Below are 26,273 nucleotides of genomic sequence, written 5' to 3'. Positions count from 1 at the left end.
CCTGCTACCCAGGAAACGGTGGGGGATGAAGCAGGCCGCAAATAAATGGTGACTTTGAGATTCCCCCTGTGTGGTGGGAACAGAGGATGCCCTCTACACAGAGCAGCCTGTGGGGGTATCCAGTGCCCTGACCAGAGGCCTCCTGAGGAGGGCCTGCCAAAAGATCTGCTGGGACTCCTCCCTGTAAGTTCCTCTGACACTCCACAGACCCCTTCGGCATCCATGGCCTTTTCCCTAAAGAGGCCAGTGGGTCACAGAGTCTTGAAGTTGAAAGAAGCCCCCAACTAAACTGAGGTCATTTCCTCTGTTTGGAGACACCAGTTTGTAAGCATGCGCTGCTGCTATTATAAGAGTTAACACTTCCTACCATACAAGAAAATAAATTTGATGTTTAAGCAAGTGGAAAATAGCATTCACCATTGCTCTGTGCCTAAGCATTCCAGCTGAGCTCGGCCTCTGGAACACCTCTACTTAGAGTGTCCAAGAGCAATCGAGAAAGCTTTCTAGTGTCTCGCTAGCCCTCTCCCCTGTGCACACCAGGGAAAACACGACGAGGCGCAAGAAGAGGGTTAGTAAGGTGAGGGGTAGCTTTAGATTAGGGAAGAAAGTCTGACTTCCTGTGTTTCCACTCCTCAAGGGTAGATGTTCAGGTCATACACTCAACGGCTCTCCCATTTCACGGAACGTTTGCTTCAGCAGACCTGGCTGTGGGAGCGGGCGCCAGGGACCACCCGTTGGCTTCTGAGCTCCCCCAGGTTTAGATGACTGTACTGGCTGGGTTTGTGTGTCAACTTGACACAGGCTGGAGTTCTCACAGAGAAAGGAGCTTCAGTTGGGAAGTGCCTCCATAAGATCCAGCTGTGGAACATTTTCTCAATTAGTGATCAAGGCAGGAGGGTCCCTTGTGGGTGGTGCCATCCCTGGGCTGGTAGTCTTGGGTTCTATAAGAGAGCAGGCTGAGCAAGCCAGGGGAAGCAAGCCAGTAAGGAACATCTCTCCGTGGCCTCTGCATCAGCTCCTGCTTCCTAACCTGCTTGAGTTCCAGTCCTGACTTCCTTTTGTGATGAACAGCAATGCAGAAGTGTAAGCTGAATAAACCCTTTCCTCCCCAACTTGCTTCTTGGTCATGATGTTTGTGCAGGAATAGAAACCCTGACTAAGACAGTGACTTTAAGCTCCTCTGTGCCAAGGCCAGGTGAAATTGCTCACTTAACATCCTTTCGTACAGGGAGAAAGGTGGAGGTTTAATAAGCATGGTGGGTATCACAGGTCCCTAGGCAGCAGGAATCACAGGAGCAGATAAGGTTCTGAATCTCAGAGACCCGAGCCTTCCCTTCCTGGCTGGGGCATATTTTGCATTTGATAATCTTGGATTAAAAGCTTCAGTCATTTAAAAATCTGAAGACCCAGATTCCCTCTTAATTTAAATCCTGCTGGAGCCCCCTCATCATGGCCCAGGGCTGGAACTCAGCCCCTCACCCTCTGGGTCCCGCCTCTGCCCTGACCACACAGCAAGGCAGGTCCTCCCGCTCAGGGGAGTTGGTCTGGGTGTTCAGAACTCAGCCTATCCCCTGGGGGCCAAGGCTGCCTCTTGCCGGCTTCCTTTTTGGAGCTTCCCTGGGACAAATGTGGTCAAGGCCTGGTCAGCAGCTCCCATTGCTCCAAGAAACAGTTCGGTGGAGGCTGAGGGATGTCCTGGGAGCTGTTACTGAGACTGAATAAACACTGCCTGGCCGCAAGACATATGGCCCACAGCCTGTGACCTGCAAGGCAGTGACCCCCTTGGGGCCTGCTATTGTGTTTCATGGCTGTTTACAGCCCTGGAATCTTGGCATCTGGGTTGGAAGAGAGGCCATGGCCATGCCCTGAAAGCACTTCCTACCCTACGTCCTCCATGGCAGCAGCATGCCTGTATAAACCATGAACACCATCAAAACGGCTTCATCCAACTGGTTTTCTTCATCGTATTTAACATTGAGGCTCTGGACTGCTGCAAACCAGGCTGGGGATCCTCAACTGAAGGGCTGGAAATTCCAGGAGGAGTCATACAGGAAAGATGCATGGTGCTTTCTAAAGCCCAGGAGCAGGGCAGGTGGGGTTCTTGACACAGGATTGGAGTTTCTGCACCGTAAGAGGTGTCCTAGTTGGAGTTATTCTTGCTATGATGACACATCATTTGTTTGTTTGTTTTGTTTTAGATTTGGTTTTTTTCGAGACTGTGTAGTCCTGGCTGTCCTGGAACTCACTCTGTAGACCAGGCTGGCCTCGAACTCAGAAATCTGCCTGCCTCTGCCTCCCAGAGTGCTGGGATTACAGGCGTGCGCCACCACCGCCCATGATGACACATCATGACCAAATAAACTGGGAAGGAAAGGGTTTGTGCTGCTTATGGGCCTATATCACAGTCCATCAATAGAAGTCAGGGCAGGAACTTACACAGGGCAGGGACCTGGAGGCAGGAGCTGACGCAGAGGCCATGGAGGAGTGCTGCTTACTGGCTTGCTTCCTTATAGACCCCAGCCCAGGGATGGCCCCACTCACAATATGCTAAGTCAATCACTAAGTAACAAAATGCCTTACAGCTGTATTTTGTGGAGAGATTATTTTTTCTCAACTGAACTTCCCTCCTTTCAGATAACTCTGGTGAAGTTGACATAAAACTAGCAAGCACAGCTCCCAACACAGCTTCCCTCCCCACCCCACATCTCAGCTGACCTTTAAGAAGCCACCTCTCTCCAGGCCTGCAGAGGCAGCTCAGTGGATAAAGCGCTTGCTGCACAAAAGATTCTCGGAATTCCTGTAAATGCCAAGCAGGCCTGGTGCCCGCCTGAGATCCCAGCTGTCCTATTCTCCGGAAGGGACAGAGAAGGACTCCAGAACAAGCAGGGTTAGTGTGGTGTGAAGGACGGGGTTGTCCCTGGGACCTTCTCAGTGGCCACTGCTTGCCCATTTCACAGATGTGGCTCACTGATTGGAGCTGATGTCTGGATTGGTGCTGAAGCCTTTCTCATCCTCTCTGGGTAAGCTCTTCCTGCCACAGTGTCTCTGGTGCTCATATGGGGCAAGAGCCAGGATGTGTGGGATGTAAGCCAGGAACCTTGTGAGGCAAGGTACCCCTTAACCTCCACGGGGAATGCTCGGGCTAAGTTCTGACCTGGCTGCTACACGGCCCCTAGCAGAGATGGAGCTGTGGTTTGCATTCCTGCATGGGTGCCCACTCCTAAGCACCAAACTTTGGCCAAACCCCAGCCGCTGGTTGTGCTGAGATAACTCTGGAGGATGAGGTGAGCCAGGAGTTACCCCCACCCATAGAGGGGTATGGGCTTAGGACTTGATGTCAGAGCAGTGACTGTTAGTCGGGTGAGCCTAGGACGCTGGGGAGTACTAGCAGCTAGTGTGAATCTCTCTGGAGAGCCAGTGTGAAGTCCATGGGAACAAGGCAGACTCACAAATGTAAGAAGCTGGAGTCTCATCAGAGGCACGAAGAGTGCAGCGAACCAGCTCACTGCTATGCCCAGTCCAGATTAGACTGTGGTTAGGTTTCTCTGAGCTCAGCTCTCTCGCATGTGGGAGGGGGGCCCAAGGAGATGTCCAATCACCCCATCTTTCCTGTCATCTTTACATACTAGGCTCATAAGGCAAGTGGGAGGCCGTGGGGGAGGGCACTGCACCTATGTCCCTAAATGTCCCAGTCGTTATTGGCAGCGTACTCCTGGGAGAGGGAGGGTCTTATAGGTTCTCTCGGTGTCTGCTGGGGTGGAGAGATTAGCACCTGGCTCATTAACGAGGTGCTAGTGGGTGAAACTGGGGCACCCCCGAGGAGCTGAGGGGAGCTCCTAGTGTTCTCTAAACATCCCCTAACCTTGTTTGCACTGCTAATTCCAGAAGGAGGGGGTTCACAGAGATCCTTAGGGATTCCCTTTGAAATCTGTGGTGGTTGGGACATGAGCCCTCCCTACTTAAAGGCACAGAGGACAGGCGTTATCAGTTGATTGTTGCTGCTTTGTTTCTAACCCAATTCCCCGGTAAAAGAAATCTCAACTCAATCAGTAACAAAACAACCTATAAGCCTAGATTGGGCAGATCTCCCACTACACTACTCTATTCCCATCTATATTATCCCATAGAACTTGAGGTTTCTCCAGGCCATGAGCTTCTCTCTCTGCAGCCTCTCTGCCCCTAGTAGCTCCTCTCTGTCCTGTTGATCCCCAGACGCTCCTCCCCTAAACTCTCAGCTCCTCCCCCTTCCTCCTGCCCAATCATTGGCTCAAGCCTTTATTTGAAAAGTTAAGGTGGAGAAAGTTCACAAAGCAACTCCTCATCTGCAGCCCCTCCGAAGAGTGGTTAGCATCAACATACAAGCCCAGGGCTATCCACAACAGTTGAATATGCCGATGTTTAGCTCTCAGAGCCTGGGTGACAACCTAGGACTTTCCATCAGCCTCTTGATCAGTGTTTCTCCTGGGGACCATCCTCCAGGGCCGTGTTGGTTACTAGGCACCCATAGTTCTGTCTGACCTGTTTCTGTGAGTGTAGCCAATCTGCTCCTGGCTGTTGGAGGTGAGGGAACAGAAATGCTGTTCAGGCATAACCTACTCCTCATGTGTTAAGGGACCAGGAAAAGCTGCAAATATTTTGCACAAATGCAGATTATAGGACGCAGAAAAACCTGATTGGTGATGAGCCATTGTCTCTTAGTACACACTAGGTAATGGCTATGAGGATGGGTGGCAGACCAGCCACAGAAAAGTCCAGAGTTCGTCACACTCCAAGGCTGAACCACCCATGGAACAGTCTGGAGCACATCACACTCTGAAGCTGGACCACTCACAGAAAAATCCAGAGCACTTCACATTCCGAGGCTGTTTGGGGCAGCGTGACAGGAAAGAGAGGCCACTTTGGGGAGGAGACAGGGTAGAGGCTTCTCAGATTCACTTCCCTGGATGTAGTTTGCTCCTGCTGCTGGGTTGGCTACCCTGGGCCTGGCCCTGCTCTGATTCACCCAATGCTCAGCTCTGCTTTGGTCAAAACCTGGTGAATCCTAGGTAGTATCCTGAACAGGTACGATGGTGGCGGTGTCTTCTCGGGGTGGAGGGGTGACAAGAAGTCACTGAGGGAGGGGCACGACCTCCCTTGGCCAGACTGGACATCTTTAGTCTGCTGTGGGAGGGGCCCTAGATGCAGTGGTGGCTGGCATATTTATAGCGTAACCTCTTCCACGCAGCAAGGTAAGATGGGCCCTGAGCTCCCAGGACCTGCTGGATTGTGGAACGAGCCGTCTTTGATTTGCTCTATACCTGACTGTTTTCCTCAGCTCTCTACCTGCCTTTCTCACTCAGGTTGCTAAAAGTCTGATCTCTCTTGCTGAGGAACGATGGTCACCACCCACCCTTCTGGGTTGTCTGTATGAGCCAAGGATGGCTCTAATTCAGCTGTCTCCATACTGGTGGCTGGAGCGCCTTATCTAAGAAAAAGCAACTTCAAGCCAGCCATTTCTACCTTTCCCCAGTGATCCTCAAACCCAGCCTGGAGGAGTCTGCTAGCCTGGAGCTCAGCCTTAGCAGAAATCTCGGGATTCTTTTCCTGCTGAGAGGCGGAGGGTGTTTGTACTTTTTAGGATGCAGCTTCTGTCGCATGCTTCCAGAGTAGCTGCCTGGTGGTTAACCAGCCATCAGCACTGTGCCTTTCTCCCTGCTGGGCACGATGACCCCTGACTCATAGCTACAGCTTCTTGGTAGATCTTGGTATTTAAATACTGCAGAATGTGCTGAGATGTCAGGACCTGGCAATGTCCTGCCTGGGAGGAGTAAGATGCCTGGGGTGCCTGGGGTCTTAGGAAAGTCTTGGGCCTCTGGACTGTGCTCTGCTCTGCCCCGGGGAAAACCCAGTGTGGATAATCATCTACAAACATACACGGTCCTTACGCCCGGGTCATTGCTGGCTCGTTAGGGAGTTGGGATGGCTGAGCAAGTGGAGGAGAGCCACAGCAGGGACACACAGGTCCCATGCCTCATGGGAGAGTGCTCACTTCCTCTCTCTGTCTGTCTGTCTCTCTCTCTCTCTGTATGTGTGTCTCTCTGTGTTTCTGCCTGTCTCTGTGTGTGTCTGTCTGACTCTGTGTGATTGTGACTCTGTGTGTCTCTGTGTCTCTGTCCATCTCTCTCTATGTTTGTGTCTCTGTCTGTCTGTCTGTCTGGGTGTTTCTGTCTATTTCTGTATGTGTATGCCTCTCTGTCTCTGTGTGTGTCTGTGTCTCTGTCTGTCTGTTTCTGTATGTGTGTGTCTCTCTGTGTCTGCGTATGTGTGTCTGTCTGCCTCTGTGTGTGTCTCTGTGTCTCTTTCTGTCTGTCTCTCTCTGTGTGTTTGTGTCTCTGTCTGTCTGACTCCCTGCCTTTCTCTGGACCATTTGTTATGAGTTTTGATGGACCCATTCCTTGGTACAAAGAGAGAACATACGAGTCTGGGTCTGAGAAACTAGGTCAGGATGGTGCTGGGGCAAGTGCTTGCAGAACAGTCCTACAGGAAGAACATCTCAGGGTCTGTGGGACAGTGCAGAGTCATATGCCTATTCTCCTGTGGCTCTTTGTGCTGGCTCACTATGAGACCTGTCTGGGGTTCCAGCCTTCTGTCAGCCCCAGGTGCCAGAGAGCACTCTCCTTTTCTCTGGATTCCCTCAGGACTTTATGGTGTGCAGGAATTGATACCACTGTCTGTTAGAGCCCACCCTAGACTATCCCACTTCATCACAGAGCCTGTCAGCTTTTACCCTACCGAGAATGAGGCTGCCACTCTCCCCACTGCCCTGGCTGTCTCCTGCCTCATCTCAGGACGCATCATGACAGTTGCATGCACAGAAGAGTCTGTTTTTGTCCAGTTTAAAAAAAAAAGGTCACCTGAATTAGAAAATATGCCTGCTCTCAACCCAACTGTCTTATGCCATCAAAACCCTGATCCCCAGTTTCGGACTCTTTCATCCGCCTATCCCCGTGAGCTCTCAGTGTCCTTGGTCCCCTGAAGCGCAGACACTAATGAGTCCCAGAGTCATGTTCGAGAGGCTGTAATTACGTCTAATCACCCGGCATGTTGGGACTCTGATCTTACACTGAGTGGCACTTGCTTTCAGATCCCCCGTTTTGGGAGTTGGCTTTAGCTATGTAAACTGTGCAGATAGCAGGTAAGCTGTCGTCCCAGTGTCATCTGCAATTTGCTCCAGCATCTAGAACTATGGGTTAATTAGATTCCTGAGCTCACGGACACATGCCTCCTGTTTCATGGCTGTGGCTGGGCTGACAGCTCACGTGTTCAGGAACGTATCACAGGACTCTGTGGAGGGAAGAAGTAACTTAGTCTGAATTTAAGGTCTCAGGGCCACTGGACCCTGACAACAGCATGTCCAAGGCATGGCAGGCGTCTGTGCTTGAGTTCCAGGATTTTCCCCCTCTTTTGGTGGATGCACATATACTCATCTAGGACAGCAACACCGTCTGGAGCTTTCCTTGTTTCCTGACTGATGGGACATTTTGTTGTTGTTGAACAATGGCTGGATAACTTGTCCTCAATCATAAAGCTGCTTGGTTTTAAAGATGAGTCAGCTTAAGCGACATCAGAGCAGTAGCAGCGCATAGGAATCTAACCACAGTAGAAGTAGGTGTGGGGCACATGGCACTGGTGCCTGCTCTACACAGGATGTGCTGCCCATGGACAGATGTGTCATGAGGTGGTGACAAGTCACACACTTGACAGGCTAAGGGTGAGCTGAGGCCATCAAGAGGGAGAGGGTTTCTAAGAAGTCACTCAAGGTGCAGCATGGGAACCCAGACCTGCTTTATGTCACACCCAGAAAGCCTTCTGCGTATATTCTTCTTAAATTCCAAAGGAATTTGAAGAGGGACTGGGATGGGAGACACCCCCTATGATTAAATGGAGTGTTTGTCCTGAATGTGAAATGGGTGGAGGACTCCTGACCATGCATTAGTGACTGACTGTGTGTCTGCAGGGGAACAAGGGCCCTCCCTGGGTTGTGACTATGTGTCTGCAGGGAAGCGGGCCCTGGGTTATAATTGTGTGTCTGCAGGGGAGCAAGGATCCTGTGTTGTAAATGTGTATCTGCAGGGGAGTAGGGGCCCTGGGTTGTGATTGTGTGTCTGCAGGGGAGTAGGGGCCCTGGGTTGTGATTGTATGTCTGCAGGGGAGCAGGGGCCCTGGGTTGTGATTGTATGTCTTCAGGGGAGCAGGGGCCCTGGGTTGTGATTGTGTATCTGTAGGGGAGCAGGGGCCCTGGGTTGTGATTGTATGTCTTCAGGGGAGTAGGGGCCCTGGGTTGTGATTGTGTGTCTGCAGGTGAGCAGGGGCCCTGGCTTGTGATTGTGTGTCTCCAGGGGAGCAAGGGCCATGGGTTGTGATTGTGTGTCTGCAGGAGAGCTGGTGCCCTAGGTTGTGACTGTGTGTCTGCAGGGGAATGGGGCCCTGGATTGTGACTGTGTGTCTGCAGGGGAGTGGGGACCCTGGGTTGTGACTGTGTGTCTGCAGGGGAGTGGGGACCTGTGTTCAGAGCTAACATCCCTGCCCGGTGGAGACCAGCTTGAGAAGATGGTTCCAGATTAGTCAGTCTCTGAAGCAAAACTTCCTAGGGTACCTGCCGAGGAGCAATGTTCTTCGACCTCTGACATCCTAACCCAACTTTACACCTGTGTTCTTGCTGGGCCACAATCCCTACACCACTGTGTGGTCCCAGTTAGCTGGTCATCCCCAGAGGTGACATCCTCCAATTGGGCTTGCTCCGACACACTGGCTGGATCTGAGCAGCCTTTCTCAGCCATGTTTCCCCTTGACTTTATTTTATTTACTGTGCTTGATTAGACCTGTCTACTCCCACCCTTCCCTTTAGTGGAAGGACCCGCCACAGCTCGGTATGGGTGGGCATAGAAGGGAGCTTCTCGCCTTAGGCACAGAATGGAAAAGATGGGGACTTCTGGATCCAGGGAGCTGAACCCTAAGGGCCTTGATCAAAACATTTGGGGGTACCCTGCTACCAGAGGCTGACAGCGTAACCTCAGCTCCAATTCCCCCTAACATCTCACCACTTTAAGATGCACCCATGGCACCAGCTGGCCAGGGCATGGGGATGCAGGCTCCAGACAGCAGCCTGGGATCCCGTGAATCCTCTGTGCCCAGCATGGCTGGCCTCCTCCCAAGGGTGTCCTCCTCACAGGTTGAGCCTGCCCCCTGCCCCCCAGCGCTGCTGTGGAGCTTTCAAGCAGGTGGGAGCTCCAGGCTGTAAACGGAAAGATCAGGGAATGAAGGAGCCGTTTGCAAAATCATCGACTGCGGCAGTTTCTTAGCAACCGTTATTAGAGGGCTCCGTGGTAGTTAAAAAAAGATCTGCTCTCTTGAAAAGGGAGCCGTGGATGGTGGAGCCAGCTCTCGTCTACTGCCACTGCTCTGTGCGATGGAGGAAATGCCCAGGAAAATAGCAAAACGGTCTGTAGCCCTCGCCTTAGAATCAAGTGGCCATGGCACTCTGCCTAGGGACAGAAGCAGGTTCCAAAACTCCACCAAGTCACTGCTGATGTTCATGATGCTGAGACTGGGCATACCACCCAGCAGCCCTTGCCAGTTCCCTCCTGTGTCCCTGCACTTACTTCTACATAGGATTCCCAAAGTTCAAGAGAAGGTGGTGTCTCCCATAGATCCAGGTCTGAGTGGTGCTGACAGTCACAGTATGGACCCCTCCATAGCCAGCTGCCAGCTCAGGGGTGTGGGGTGTGTGTGTGTGTGTGAGTGTGTGTATAGATATATATGTGTGTGTATGTGTGTATGTGTGTGTATGTATATATGTGTGTGTAAGTGTGTGTGTGAGTGTGTGTGAGAATGTGTGAGTGTGTGTGAGTGTGTATATATGTGACTGTGTGTGAATGAATGTGTGTGTGCAGAAAAAGTGCATATAAGGTGTGTTTGTGTGTATGAATTTGTGTATATGTGTATGAGTATGTGTATGTGAGTATGTGTATGAGTATGTGTAAATGTATGAGTGTGTGAGGCAGAGTGTGCATGTATGAATGTGTGTGTGAGCTTGTGTATGTATGTGTGTATGAGTGTGTATATGTGTGTGTGTGTGTGTGTGTGTGTGAGTTCTAGGAAGAGAGTCTGGAACATTCCTCAGGTTCTCAAGTGGGTGTGAAGTCACTTTCCCTTCCTTTTATCTTGATTCATACCATGTACGATGTGTGTACCATGCACACAGCTACCCAGTCAGCGGCAAGAAGCTCTCTGCATGTGGCCTTCTGCAGGAGGCAGGCACTGACCTCTTCCCTGTGTATCGTCTACTTTGTCTCCTTACTGGAAATCCAGATTTGTCCCTCTTGGTATCTGCAGGACTCACGAGGACTCCAGGATGGGGACCCAGAACCACATACCCCTCACTGTAGTGCGCTAAGGTGTGATAGTAGTGGATAATACTGGATTGTTGGTCCCAGGGGACTGGAAGCTGCTTTTAGAAACATATTGTCAAAGAATTTGATACTTTATTTCTCAACAGTGGCTCCCTGATTCTGTTTCCTGTGACACTGTATCCTTCTTGTGGGTGGGGTTTGCGGAGGGAAGCTCTATGCTTTCCATGCTGCTGCCCAACTCACTCCTCTGTTTCCTCATCTGCACCATGCAGCTGGAGACAGCTGACTCCTGACACGTGTGGACAAAATCAGGTTGCACATCGGGGTATCACGGGTGCTCAACATAGGGGTTCATCTCCATTCCCAGCTTCCACAATGCACCTCAGGCGACCTGGCTGGTAGGCTGGCTTTTGCTCAGGCTGTCGTTTTCCTTTTCTGAATGAAGACTCAACCTGATGTTTTCCATCCTATGAGAAACAGCCCCCCTCCCCTGGATAATATGGCCTCCTTTGGTTAGGATGTGGCCTCTCTCAGCAGAAGATACTGGGGACAAACAACACAAAATATTCACGTCCTTCTAGTGTTCATGTCCAGCCTCCCCACCCCCATCCCTGATTCAGCCATGTCTGTAATGCCTTTTGGAGTGGGGAACAGGCAGATTCTTGTCTCACATGGCCTTCATTTTTCGGGGAGGGGGTGGGTGAATTTCAGCTCTGAGTATTCCAAGCCACAAAGCTGCTAGGGGAGGAAGTTTCTCTTATAATGGACTTCCGTGTTTTGACAGTTTAATGGCCTAGCAATTTGGTTGGAAGCTAGAAATAAAGTTGGCTTGCCCTGGGTGGCTAAGCAACGCTCTCTGGCTTCTACCACAGCCCTGGAATTCCCAGCCTGCGTTGCCTCACCTGGGACCTGTGGCATCAGCTCAAGGGCCTCATCCTGGCCTCTGCCATCTGCTTTGCACACACAGCTCTGAAACCCTGCTTCTGAACTGAATTGATTCCACCCTCAAGAGGAGGAACTCGGAGGGAAAAAAGATATTGATGGAAATCCCCCAGTTGCAGCTTCCTTAACATGTAATCAAGTTACCGTTCATATTTCCAAATAAAGTTGAGCAGCTGAACCGGGAGATCTCATCTGGGAACCAAACGTAAATTTAAACACCGCCTGCCTCTCAGTATTAGGGATTTTTAGACTTTCAAATAACCAAGCCCAGGGATATTGGTTTGGACAGGTGCGTTGGCGCTCTCTCTCTCTCTCTCTCTCTCTCTCTCTCTCTCTCTCTCTCTCTCTCTCTCTCTCTCTCTCTGGCACTGTTAATTGCCAGCCTGGATGGATTGTGCCAAGCATGCCAAGTTCCTAGCTGGTGGCTCATGATTTGAAAGCATTCAGAAGGTCAGAGCTGTCTGAGCCATGCAGAGGGGGTCTGGGCAGCACTTCACAGGACACATGGCAGCAAAATGCCTCAAGAGAGGCAGGGCAGCTCACAGGGCAGCTCACTAACCATGGTAAGCTCTCTGCAGGAGGGCGGGGTTGCAGTGTGTAAGGAGGAGGGTTAGTAAGTGACACAAGAGAAGTTTCCTTGGCTGTCCAGAGCCATCAGGTCAGAACACAGTAAGGATCATGGTGTTGATGCCCCTATGCCTGCCAGCTGCCCACTCCCCAAAGCCTGGACACACAGAATTAGGAGGAAAAGTCTCTGAACGGAAGTCATCTTGTGAATATCCTTCAATGACAGAGAGAATGGTGGGGAAAAGTGTGTGTGTGTGCAAGTGTGTGTGCATATGTGAGTATGTATATGTGTGTATCAAGTGTGAGTGTGCATTAGTGTGTGTATATGTGTGTGTGTCTGTGTGTCTGAGTGTGTGCAAGTGTGTATGAGTGTGTGTATGTGTATGTGTCTCCATCCTGAAAAAGCCACCTGTTGGGCTGTGCTGGTTGCCAAGTAGAGTCCCAGTGGCAGGGCTGGGTAGGGGGTGGGTGGGTGGAAGGGGCAGGATGGGTGGTGGTGGTAGATTGTGGGTTTGATCATCTGAGTTTGATACCCCTCCCCACACAACACACACACACACACAGCATACACTATAGTCAGAACAACACACACAGCACACAATATAACAATACAACACACACAACACACACAAATGAACACACACATATGCATGTTCAACACATACAACACACACACACACACACACACACCACATACACATGAACACATGAAGTTGGAAGGAGAGAACCGACTTCATGAAGTTGTTGTCTGGCCTCCAGAGGCACACCTTTGTGCATGGATGCATGCACACACACACTGATAATTTTAAAAAGTAAAACTCTCAAGGAACTGAGACTTGAAGTGTTAATGACCTGGCTGCATTCTCGGCTGTCCGTGGAGTTAGGATCACCACTGAGGGGCTGAGTGGGCTGCTCAGCTGGTAATATTCTTGCCATTCAACAGGAGGACCAAGGCCTAATGCCAGCACCCTTGTAAAAATCTGGCTGTGGCAGCAGATCTCCATAACCACAGTGTCAGGGGCAGGGTGGAGACAGGGGGATCCCTGGGCCTCACTGGCCAGCCATCTTAGCCTACTTGGTGCCGTTCTGGTTCAGTGGGAGACCCTGTCTCAACACGTACAATAGAGTGAATGAAGGAGGTATCTGGTTTCAACCTGTAGCCTTCACCCACACCTGCACAAATGTGCACACACCTGAAGACATACAGACACATACCGCACACACACATATACCACACACCACACACACCATACCACACACATACCATATACCACACATACACCATGCATTTACCACACACACATACACACACCACACATACACCACACATTCACCCCCCACATACACATCACACACGTACCCCCCCCACACACCACCCACTGCCTCTCACACTACACACACACACCATACACCACCCCCTCACAGTACACACACTACACACACACCACACATACACCACGTACACACCATATACCACACACACACCACACATATAACACACACACACACACATCATCATCTACCCAAGGAACAAATGTAGCCTCTTTCTTCTGCTAGAGTCCACACACACTTGCCAGCCAGCTGTGGGCCCCGCCTCACCAATGCTCCTGATTTCCAGCTGTTTAAATGTAAGCTCCTGATAGATGGAACAAGATAGTGTATTTAAGCTATTCAAGTATTATCCGATTATTTAGAAACATTTATAGGGGCTAATTATAAGTAACAGTTGATCAGAAATGTAACAGCTATAAAATTAATCCCTAATAGCCGCAGCTCTGACAAGTGGCTGATATTTATTTAACATATATTAAAAGCTTTTTAAATTTGCATTAAGAGAGCCTGGAGCTTAGTGAGATCCCTGGGGACATTGACTGAGATAAAGTGGCTGTCACCTCTGGCCCTCTGCTGTGGAATGAGGCCAGGTCAGTAGAGGCTAATTTTTATTGACTGCATCTTTGAGAAGCAGCATTGAGCAAGTTAACAAGGAGAGAGGGGGAGGAAGGGAAGAAAGGTGACCACACACATATACACAGACACAGACACAGACACACAGACACACAGACACACACACATACACGCGCGCGCGCGCGCGCACACACACACATGGGCAGGTGGTGGTGCAGGGTGGGGAGAGAGAAAGAGAAAAAGAGGGAGAGGGGGAGGAGGAGGGGAGGAGCAGGGGTGGGGTGGGGGAAGGGAGCAGAGAGGGAGGGGAGGAGCAGGGGTGGGGTGGGGGAGGGGAGCAGAGAGGGAGGAGGGGGGAGGGGAGTAGAGAGAGAGGGGGAAGGGAAGAGGGGAGAGGGGCAGGGGAAGGGGAAGGAGAGGGAGACCCCAGAGACTAGTGGAGTTAAGACAGTCTCTGCCAGTGTGGGACTACCATGGAGGACCACTGCCCAGCCTAGCCACCTCCTCTTTCAAAGTAGGAGGAAGCAGGCTATGCAAAGGCCCTGGGGCCTCCTGCTGAGCTCCTCCTCCTCTCCTCCCTCCTCCTTCTAGTCCTCCTTTTTCTCTTCCTCTTCCTCTCAAGGAGCTCACACAGGCTGCTCCTGTGGACTCTTACACGACTGTGGACTTTACGTTTCACATTGCAAAGTCCTGGTCTCAGAATCACCTAGGAGACACCCCTGTGGGAGCATCTGCGAAGGCATTTTCAGAGAAGATTGATGGAGGAAGGGAGGCCTACATGGGCTGTGGGTGGGACCGTTCCATGGGCTGGGGTCCTGGACTGGGTGAGAAGGAGAGAGTGAGTGGGGTACCAGCACGGTGGTCTCTGTGTCCTGACCATGGATGTAGTGTGACCAGCTGTGCAAACTCCTGACCACATGACTTCTGTGCCACGCACCCTCAGAACCGTGAGCCAAACGAGCTCTCCTCCCCTCCGGTTGCCCGCTCTCGGGCTTTTGGTCCAATAATAAGAGATGACATCGTACACCAATCAGCGTAGGATGAATTGCACCAGGGGCGGAGCCCATCTCCCTGCCACTGCTAACTGCTTCCCAGGACACCCCAGATACCTGATGTGGGCTGTTGGCCTCAGATGCATGGGGTGGGATTCTATAACCTCTATCCTGGGCCAGGGTGTGAGGAAGGGCTTGTGACAGCTAATCACAGCCATCAGCTTGCCAGCATTTGGATGCTGGGCACTTCTGTGAAGGATTTTCTTGATCATAGCATTTGAATATGGAAGACCTGTCCTAAGGATAGGTGACACCTCTAGTGGCAACCCAGATTAAAGGACACAGAAAGGGAAACTGCTCATTGCCTGCTTGCCCTACATTCTTGATAGCAAGTCCATCTACCCTGCTGCTGTAGCTTTCCTCCGCTGACACAAGAACCAACTTCTTCAGAACTCCAGTGTCAGCTAAAGACTAGAAGCTCTGCAGAATCCTCCAGGCCTTCAGCACCGTCCTCACAGACTGAACAACTATTGATTCTGCCTTTCAAGCGAGAGACAGCCACAGTAGGACTACCCTGGGATAAATCTCATAAGCCAGTCTAATAATCCCCCTTTACATTTGCATGTGTGTGTCCATGTGTATGTGCATGTATATGTGTGTCCATGTGTGTGTGCATGCATGTGTGTGCATTTGTGTGCATGTGTGTATGAGTGTATACATGTATATGCATGTGTGCATTTGTATGTATCCATGTGTGCTTATGTGCATGTGTATGTCCACACATATGTGTATGTGCTTGTGCATGTGTGCATGTATATGTGTGTATCCATGTGTGAATGTGTATGCATGCATGTGTGTATATGTGTGCTCATGTGTGTGTGCATAATGTATATGTGCATGTGTATGTGTCTATGTGTGTATATGTATGTACTGTTCATGTGTATATGTGTTCACATGCGTGTATGTGTGTGCTTATGTATGCATGTGTGTGCACACATGCGTGTGCGTGCATGCATGCATGTGTGCACATGTATGTGTATAAAGTATATCTATCTGTTCCTTAGAGAACCCTGACTGGTGCAAAGCTGTATGCTGTAGGTGTTTTGCTCTGGCCTGGCACTTCCAACCGGAGCCAGGGCAGAGACACAGAAGGGGCTGCACTGAGACCATTGCTGGTCCTCGAAGCACCTTTCTGCTCTGGTTTACCTGGAGGTCAGCAAGAAGCACTGATGTGGGAGGGGCCTGAGCCCTGCACAGCCTCCTGAAAGGTGGGGCGAGGAGGGCCCCTGCCACCACTTGCTTCTTCTCCACAGAATGAGGGTCGGGGACAGTGAGGTGAGATGTAAGCCTGTCCGAGCTCCACAGGCTGCTCTTTTATACTTTACACAAATGCAGCTAGACCCTCTGCTCAGCCTCATTCTGAAGCTTCTTCCATCCTTGGCCTGCCACGCCCAGTGGGGACCGGTAGGCAAAGGGACTCCTTTTGTGTGTGATGACTGCTATGTCCCTCTGGACCAAAGACTGAACAGAGATTCACATCCATTCTGGGGTCCCTGTGCCACCGGTCTTCACGGCTAGCTGGACAGTGCGGGAATAGACTTGCTGGGGCACTTCTTGGCCATCGAGAGGCAGGGCAGCTGATACCTGTCACCTCTGCTTGGGGATATCTCTTCAAGTCACAGTCTGTCATTTGAGTAGCCCTTGCACACTCAAAATGTGAAGGAAGTCATGATGCCTCTGAAGCAGCCTCCACCATGTGACTCTTGCAGGCCCATGCCTAAGGGTCGATGTCATGTGCAAGCAGTGATATTTGATAGTCATCTCTGCCTCAAGCTTTCCCAGAGCCTGAGACTGGAAACTCCCCGTGGTCACCTGGAAGTTAGCCATTACCACATCTGGTAGAGACCCACCACTCTCCTTCTCTTGTTCCCAGTGACCCACCTGGAGTCGCATGGACCCCCACTGCCCAGCATCCTGACCACATCTGGCCTCTATCCTAGAGCTGGTCCAGTGTGTGAGCCTCTAATGCTGTGGCCGGCCATGGTGGGGCCCGCTTGGGGAATTGTTTCTGCCCTCACCTAAGTATGCCCACTTGAGCGGGCAGCTCAGTAACTGCTCTAAGTCTCTGACAGTAAATTGATGATGGAAATCTAAAACATTAATGTATTCTAATTGAATATTCTCCAATCAATTATCCGAGCACTTGCAGCATTTGATTTTACTGTCATTTCATAAGGAACTCTCTGCTGTATCAATATAGCCACTAGGGCAGTCAAGAGAGGGAACGTTTTCTGCTCAGACAAGGGACAGTGAGTACAAAGGGCCACTTAGTTCTTTCACAGGACTGATTAAATCACAGAATACAGGGCGGCTGAGGTGGGGGGGGCATTGTTTTCACGCCCCGAGGTTCCAGCGGGGACAGCAGAACCAGGACACTGTAAATTACACAGATGCTCTTGGGGATGTCCTGTCTTGTCCTGTCTGCTAGGCTGCTCTTTCAGAATGACATCATCTCTTCTTCAACATGGGGCTAGGAAGGGACTCCTACCTGTAGCAGGGGACATGGTGTGAAAGGGTACACACAGTGAGAATGTCGGTTTCCACCAGGGAGGCTGTTTCTTTCCACTCTGGAGAGCTACATCCCTGGGGATTGCAGTTTCAGCCATTTTTTTCCCAGTGGGTCCCTTCCTGCTGAGTGACAGTCTCAGTCACAGTTCAGCTCTATGGGGAAGGAAAAAACCCAGTACAGGCTCGCTCCAGGGACACTCCGGCTCACTCCTCACTCTGTCTCAGAGGTCCAGTGTGCAGGCTCTGTCTGTCTGGGGGAGAGATGGGGGAGAGATGTAGCCTGCATTTCTGTCTACACAGCAGGTCCACCTACACGTGTGGTCTCCCTGCCAGCCTGACTTCTAGAGCCGTGGTCCTCAACCTTCCCAACACCGAAGCCCTTAAACACAATTCCTCACGCCATAGTGACCCCCGACTATAAGATTATTTCGTGGCTACTTCATAACTGTATTTTGCTACCATTATGAAGTGTAATGTAAACATATGACATGTAGAGTATCTGATATGTGGGACCCTGTGGGGGTCTGGACCCACATGTTGAGAACTGGAACTCTAGCGACTCCTGCAATGCAGCAGGGATACGTCCAGTCTTTGATGCAGCACAGGGGAGGCCACATGAGCACACTGAGGCCTGGGGCTGCTTTCTCCCTGCAAGGGTCACCATACTTTCTGCCTACTATGGGAGAGTCAAGTGATTCTTCTTAGTAATCGGTGGGAGTGTTAGTTCGCTAGTTATTCTCCTCCTGGTGACCAAACCCCTGACAGAAGCATTTGTTTTGCTTCATGGCATGAGAGGGGGTGCCCACCAGGGCAGGGAAGGCGTGGTGCTGGGAATGTGGGGTGCTTGAGCTCATTTTTTAGCAGATTAGGAGGAACGAAGGGAATGTCGGTGTTAGATGCTTTTCTCTTTTTATTCAGATCAGGATCCCGTGGGTGGTTCTGCCCACATTCAGGGTGGCTCTTCCTGCCTTTGCTGAACCTCTATGAAAACACCTCACAGACAGCCTCACGGTGGCCCTGGGTGTTTTTAGTCTAGTTACATTGACACTGGAGATTAACTATCACAAGTTGACTAGACATACAAACATACCATTTTAAGCCACAACAGTCAGTGAGGTACAGATGACTTGATCAGGGCCAGGAGAACTCTTGAGGTAACTGCTGTCAAGTCCTATGTCTTTACCTGCATTCTTCCTAGTGACACTGGGCAGACCACAGAGGTAGGAGGGGCGACTACAGAAGTGGGCGGGGCGAGCAGAGGTAAGCAGGGCTATCGCAGGGGTGGGCGGGGCTATCACAGGGGTGGGTGGGGCAGCCACAGGAGTGGGAGGGGCCATCACAGAGGGTGACCAGAGAGGTGAGTGGGTAACCACAGAGGTGGGAGGGCCTGGTCCTGACATCACCTGTCCTTCACCTCATAAGTCCTCGGTGACATCCATTCTGTCTGCAATGTTGGTCTGAGGGCATCCCATTCATCCCTTTAGGAACTGAAGCTGTGCTGTGTCCTGAGAGTTGACCAGCTTAGGAGATGGGGAGAACCCCGAAGGTGGTGTCCACTCAGTGGGAACTCCCTCCCTCCAGGCTAAAGGAAGAACTGGAGCAGGCTTGTTGATAACCTAGAAAATAAGCTGGAGCCCGCTGTGTCTGGGGTTTAGTGCTGAGGCCTTAGTTCTGAGACAAGTTTCCTGAGAACAATGGAGCTGCAGAAGTTACTGAGGGAGGAGGAGTCAGACATAGACAGGAAAGAAGACTGTAGGTAGACAACCCTATTTAAGATGGCTACTTCCTGTTTCTTCTGCTTGTCCAAGACAAAGACTTGGTGGCTTTCTCCTGCTGGAGGGAACTTTTTGGTGGGGCTTTCACACCTCCTGTGGTGGGGTGAGGGGTGAGGTTCCCGTGGTGAGAACCAGGTTTCCCTTTCTTTGCTTAGATTATCCAATCGCCCCGATAGCACAAAACAGCCAGTTTTGAGCAGAAAGGGAGAACCCGCTCCATCCCTAAACACATAAAAGTTTTGTCTCTGCCAAATAAACTCAGATACCATCTTTGGATTCCCTCCCCATTAGGGAATCTGAGTGCTTTCCTCATGCTTGTATGAGCATTATCTTCCCATGCAGGCCTTCCATGCCTCTTTTATTCTGCCTTTACAAAACAAATATGTCTGTCTGTCTGTCTGTCTATCTACCTCCCTACATCTACTACCTACTTATTATCTATCATCTATTTATCTATTTATCTACCGCTCTATTATTTATCAATCATCTACCAATCATCTATCATCTACCTACCTATTATCTATCGTCTATCTATCTATCCATCTATCATCTATCTACCCATATACCTATCTTCTATCTACCTATCTACCTACCTATCTATATTTGCGTTTGTCCGTGTAAGTTTATATGTAGCACCTGCATACAGGAGCCTGCAGAGGCCAGGAGAGGGCGCCCAATCCCATGGAACACGAGTGACAGATGTGTCATACACGTGGCTGTGGGTGTCCTCTGCACGCCCAGGAGTGCTGACCATTGAGCCGTCTTTCCAGTTCCCTCCCTGCTTTGTTATTCTTAAACTGGCACATGTGCACATGCACCCACACACATGTGCCCACATGCCTGCACATTATAAATGTGAAAATGGAGAAGCAAACACTTGGCTTCAACCTGGCCAAGCTATTGTGGCCAGCAGCATTGGATCAGGTGACCTCCACAGACTCCCACCAGCGATGCTGTGATCTCTCTGCTGAGACACTGCCCATGCCACCTTCTGCAGGGCGCTGTCTCTGCGTGGAGTGGTTTTGTGGCAGCTTCCCCCAGCCTTGTCTGTAGCTATTTCCAGGCCTCACTTTCTAGCAGGGGCCCGTTTGCATGGCTTCTTGTCTCCTCAAATATCAGTTTCCAAAATTAAATGACTTGTCCCCCAAGAACAGTGCGTTTCCTCCTCCTTGTCTCCAGTCAATTTGTGCCGCCGCCACGGACAACCTCCCCAGTTAACAAATTCTGAATTTTTATTAGATTCAGCTGTGGAGCAGACCTCTTGCTACAAGTCCTGTTTTATCCTCCCCTGAATCTTGCCAGCAGTCAAACTTCATGAGCGTGTTAGAGCGGCGAGTGGCTTTTAAAGCTCATGCTGACACCCGTTAGAAGCTGGCAGCACTGCTGGAGCCCTGGAGCCCAATGGGTTGGGATGAACAGAAGCTGAGGGCTGGTGTTTCTAAATGGCCTTGGAAGGGAGAGTTCTCTGTCTCCCCACCCCCGAATCTCCAAACAAAAGGTAAAGGGGTACCCCACGCTCTCCAGGCCAGTGCTGGGATTCTAGACTAGGGACCATGTCCACTGTCTTCCACTATTTTCTGAGAGCTTTCCAGGGTGGCTCAGGGGTTGTCTGTTGTTTCCTCCTCTGTGTTAATCAGCCCTCCCTTGCTGTGATGTCACCGGAGATAACTGACCTATAAAGAAAGGTTTATTTTGGCCCCTGATTTTGAGGTCTTTGTCCAAAGGCTTTGTGATTTGTACCAGTGGCAGCACTGAGTGCGGTATGCTGGAAGTTGTTTACCTATAGCCCAGTGTGATATGGATGGCGCTGGTGTCACCTGTACACTATGGCCTTCATATGCCACCTCTTGAGTGCCTCTCCCTGCCCTCTGTCTCCCAAAGAGCCACTGTCTTTAACCAGTGCTGAGCCAGGAACCCAGCCATCTGTACAGGCATCTGAGTGGACTTTGCCAATCCATGCATCCACATCCGAGAAGCAAAGATGGCTGGGACTTATGGGTAATATCTCCCCAAGACCACGGCCACTCCTGTGCACAGAACCAAGACTGCGGGCCAGCTCTGCAGGTGAAACCGGTGAGATCATGCCATCCTGTGCTATCAGCCTGCATGGTTCAGCGGTCCAGCTGGCAAGAGTCACACTCCCCTGTGACCCCACAGCGCTTTGCCACTGATCCGTGTGGCTCAGCCCGTGCTTCACCACAGACTGGTGTGGCTCGGCTCGCGTGGATTGTCTCGCACAGTGCACCTGCATGGCTCAACAACCTCCGAGCTGTTCTTGCCAGTCTTTCTTGTCCACACAGTGATCTGCCCCCTGTTGGGTAGAGTGGGCACTCATGGAGAGACACACTATTCCTTCCAAGGAAAAAGCCTGCAATTAGCCAGGGTTTGGGAAGAACACTCTGCCTCTGCTCCCACCCACGTTCTCATTTAACATATTTTATCAGAATGAAATGCCTTAATGAGCACGGAACTGCGGCTAATCCCAGCTGAACCTCGGCGTGTGCCAGCTCTGCTGCCCGCCCATCAAGCTGTATTCATGGTCTGATGTGGGCTTTTGGAGCGCTGCCCTGGAACATGACAGGAAACGCAGGGGCTTCCTGCCGATGGAACACCGCAGAGTACATGCGGAGTAGCTGTCTGCGCTCTGTGAGAGTCAGGAACAGAAACACGCTGTGGGTGTGGGTGTGTGAATGATGTGATGTGTGTGTGCATGGAGTGGGCTGGTGTGCATATATATGTGTACAAGGTGGGCTTGTGTATGCATGTGAATGTGTCCGAAATGGCTGGTGTGTGTGGGCCATACATATATGTATAAGGTGTGCATGTTTATATATACATATATATGTAGGTAGTAGGAATGTATGTATGAATTAGGTTTCTGTATGTGTGCATGTGTGCATGTGTGCATATATGAAGTGAGTTGCTGTGTGCTCATGTATGTATGTATGGGATGGGGTGTATATGAGGTAGCCTGCTGTGTGCACAGTCAAACCATGGTTCCTTTATTCTCCTCACAGGTTAGACACTCATCTTCCTGACCTCATGAGCTGGCACTGCCCAGCCATTGTCTCCAGACACACTTTCCCGTGTCTGAAACCAGCAGATAACTGCCTGTGCTATGCAGCCATCCCTAAAGGGAGGCCATGCACAGACAGCTCCTTCTGACATGCTGTGAGCTCTGAGAGAGGGCTCCAGTTAACAGTGGATCTAGGCCTCTGCTGTTGGGGAGAAAGTGGCCATCCTGGACCACTGACACATCCGTGTGTGCCAAGCATTCCTAGTGAACGTCTTGACTCCAGGCCCAGCAGAGGACAGCAGACAGCATCAGTTACTGCTGCCCCTCCCCCACCCCGGTGGCATACAGGTATCACTTTCTGGGGGCATGGCTGTGCCCCCAAAGGCCTCTTATAGTCTTGTTAATGCTTTCCCTGTCTGTAGATAGTAGGACAAAGACAGGACTTAGGGATACTGCAGTGCTCCCGAGATCTGCGCCCCCATTCTTGCACACACCTTTGCTATGTGAGCAGACCAGAGCCCTCAGCACACTGCCCAGGTGAATGACTTGGAACAGACCTTCCTGGAGGCTGGGGACATATCTGATTGGCAGCTGTCAATCAAGGTTCTGCTTGCAACTTATTTTCAAGAATTCCCTCATCCTGCTCCCACCTCCCCCCACCCCCATGCTGCCCGGGCCCACTCGGCTCACACCTGTGTCCCAGAGAGCCTTTGTGATCTGGAGACTGGGCTATCTCGGAGAAGTGAGCTGGCTCTGAGGAAGAAAGGCCGAGATGAGTGACGCAGACCCCTCCCCCCACCCACCCACCATCCCGCCTGATGATGCTGGGGGGCGTGTCTGTAGCACCCTGGCGGATCTCTAAGATACTCTGCTGCTCCCATGGCTTCCCCCAGGCCCACACCGAGGCTGTAGGTAGGTATTCTGGGCAGTCGTCATGCTCATAGCCACCTTCCATACAACACACAATGCAATGTTGCAGACATAGCTGGATGAAACTCCTTTCAGGACAAACTGATTTATATTAAAGTGGAAGACTTGAGAAAACCCTCCCGCAATGGGAGCAGAAGGGATCGGCAGAGGCAGCGGCTGTCTGGGGAGGGCTGAGGCTTGTGTATAGCACGGTGGGAGCTGAGGCCCCACAATCCTTCACAGGGGGTGCGCACACTCAGAAAAGCCTCACGTCCCCTGTGGTGTGAGCATACACAGAGGCTGGGGACATTGCCACTGAGTCTCCCTGGGTGTGTGCTGCCAATTTCTGTTGTAAAGCCCCTGTCACTCTTCAATAGATTAGGGAACCCCCTGGGGCTCATGGTAGAAACACAAAATGCTGAAGGCTCTGGTGATACCTGCACCCTAAACATATGCCCTGGCCTGCTATGAAAGGAACATACAGTACAAGTGGTCTGGGAACATCTCCTTCTGCATACTCTGGCTATCCGTGACCCTTGCAACGCCCCAGAACCCTTATTTTCATAGGGTTTCTCCATGATCATGCCCCCGAGTTTCATCACAGATGTGAAATGCCCCACAGGGAAAAACACAGACAGTCAGATCACAGGCAGATGTCAGAAGCCAAAGGGTACAACTGGAAATCACACACATGCTTCCACAGATAGGACAGTGGTACGCAAATAATCCCTGGAGGGTTGCTGTAACCAGAGAGGGTGGCCTGGTGGCCTGGAGGAAGAGCGTCCTCTCAGAGTGGCCTTGGATCTGTAAATTGCCTGTTTCTTTACAATAGTGCCTCCCACACTCCGAACCTGCCCTGGCTCTGGAGTGTCGCAATGTCTCCAGACCAGCCTTAAGAACAGCTGCGGCCCACTTACCCTGACGAGCTGCTGGGGGAAGGGTCCACGGGAGTTCTCGGGCACGTTGATGGGTGGGATGACCCAGTCACGCTTCTGCCTCCTCAGCCCGCCAGAGCTCTGATGTTGAGGCCAGGGCAGCAGTGTGTCCTTTGGGGACTGAGAGGGGTCCAGGGCCGCCGTCTTCCCTTTCTGAGGGAGAAGAGTCAGAGAAGCCAGGTTAGGTTCTGTACAAAGACACCTGTTAGGAGGTTTTGTGTTCACCCTACTGGTATGAAAATGTGGGGGACACTGGGGAAGGGGTGAGGGTCTTGTCATGTTGTGGGATTAGATAGAAGTAGAAACCACAAAAGGAGTCAATATAGCACCTTAATGGACTCTGTGGATATGGGTTTTTGTTGTTTTTAAATGCTTTTGGTGCTGGGGATGGATGGAACCCACGGCTTTGGGCTAAGCAACACGATTCTAAAGAAAACTCACAAAGGGTTGCTAGCCCCTATATAAAGAGCTTTGGCAAACTAATAACTTATTTCATAACAAGAAAAGAACACACATAGATAGTTCATACCCCAATAGATGATGAGTATTCACACCTTGCTATACTTTCCATGAATCAAAAATGCAAATTGGAGTAATAAACCCTTTCACTTGTCAATATGACAAGATGAGGCACACTCATTTTCAGCATGGACTGAGACATTTGTTAGTGGTGGGGTGACTGAGGTGTAGGTTTTGTGTAACAGATTGAGCACAGAGTGGGGTAAGAGACAAGTGGTGTGTCTCCTGTTGCGACTCTGTGGCGGTGCAGGATCCCTTTGCTGAGCTCTGGGCATGGGTGAGGTCATGACAGCCTGAGTGCCTCCCTTGGCTTAGCACTGCCCCTGTGGACAGCCAGCCAGCCTCAGAGTCGGCGGCCCTGTGGACAGACAGTCTTAGCACTGCCCCTGTGGACAGCCAGCCAGCCTCAGAGTCGGCGGCCCTGTGGACAGACAGTCTTAGCACTGCCCCTGCGGACAGCCAGCCAGCCTCAGGGTCGGCGGCCCTGTGGACAGACAGTCTTAGCATTGGCCCTGTGGACAGACAGCTTCGGAGTCAGCCCTATGGATAGATATCTTTACATATTGTAGTCCAAGCTGGCTTGGAACTCAGTTGCACTTACAAGGCCCTTGTCTCAGCTTCCCAAGTGCTGGCTCTCACTTCTGGGGCCCTGAACCCTGTGGAGTGGCACCCCATTGCCTGTGTTCACTTGGGGTGTGCAGTGGGATGGAAATGCTGCACATCCCGTGAAGGAGGCCGACACAGAGATTTGTCTCCCTGCCCCTCCCCGTTGTCTTTTAACCGTGCTGGGAGAGGCCAGGACTTGAGCTCCAGGCTGGCACCACCCCTGTGCCTGCACACCAAGGACCTTGTTAGAAACACTCGTTCCTTAGCTCCAGCTCTGGCCAGCTCAGGGGTGGGCTGGACGTCTCTGTCTAGTGAGTTGTCGGGTGAAGAACATCATTGGTTTTCAGACACATGTGCCCTTTGCAAAGTTCATGAGCCCCAGATGCCAGGCTTGCCTGTCCCAGGTACCTACTCTGGAGGGAAGGGAATATTTTTCCAGCATTAGTCACAACCCCGGGCCTTATGAATGCTAAGCAAGGAATCCCACCTTGATCTCTGTCTTCCTCCTTGTTCTCCCCCCCCTCTCTCCCCCCCTCTCTCTCATGCACACACACACACACACTCTCTCTCTCTCTCTTATTTGGAATAAATGATCTTCCTGCCTCTGCCCCCAGAATAGCTGGACTCACAGGCTTGTAGCCACCAGACCCTGTAGACTGCCTGTTCTCATTCAGAGTACATCTGCTGAGAGGTAGCCAGCCTCTGGGAGGGGATTCTGCCTGTCCCCAGGGCATCTAGTGTGGCAAGGCGAGGCAGAGCCCACCAGGCCGTCTCAGTCATAGGTGCCTCTTCAATGGCAGCCACTTCTGCCGAGGCCTCTAATTGCCGACTGGAAACCCCAAGCACCTCTCACACATCCGCTTAAAAACCCGCCTTTATCTTCATTTGCTCAGAAAAGAGCTTGCACGGCATTAATTTCCCAAGTGTTGTTTAAATAAATTGCACATATTTGCTACTGTTTTAAAGCTGCGAGACAAATGTAATAACAAAATCTGGTGAAAGTCAATGCCAGACCTGCGCAGGCTTCTGCCTTGGAAGAAGCACCCACCGCTCTGGGAGAAAAATTGTCGAAGGCAATTAGCGGCCAGCTTGGCGGGCAAGGCACGCTCTCTCCTAAATGTATGAGCATCCGAGACCTTTCAGAACAT

At 51.2% G+C, this 26,273-nt stretch overlaps 1 protein-coding gene across 1 annotated transcript in view; it reads right to left on the bottom strand.

Annotated features, from left to right (window-relative positions):
• The window catches only part of Cdh4 (cadherin 4), a 478,659-nt gene that overhangs the window by 79,684 nt on the left and 372,702 nt on the right, over positions 1–26,273 (bottom strand). The window contains exon 4 of the mRNA XM_052184496.1: positions 23,983–24,153. Within this exon, the coding sequence (XP_052040456.1) occupies positions 23,983–24,153 (171 nt within the window). The remainder of the gene's footprint in view (positions 1–23,982; positions 24,154–26,273) is intronic.

The sequence above is a fragment of the Apodemus sylvaticus genome, chromosome 5 (genome assembly GCF_947179515.1).
Source record: "Apodemus sylvaticus chromosome 5, mApoSyl1.1, whole genome shotgun sequence".
NCBI lineage: Eukaryota > Metazoa > Chordata > Mammalia > Rodentia > Muridae > Apodemus > Apodemus sylvaticus.
This window is presented reverse-complemented; position numbering and strand designations above follow the sequence as displayed.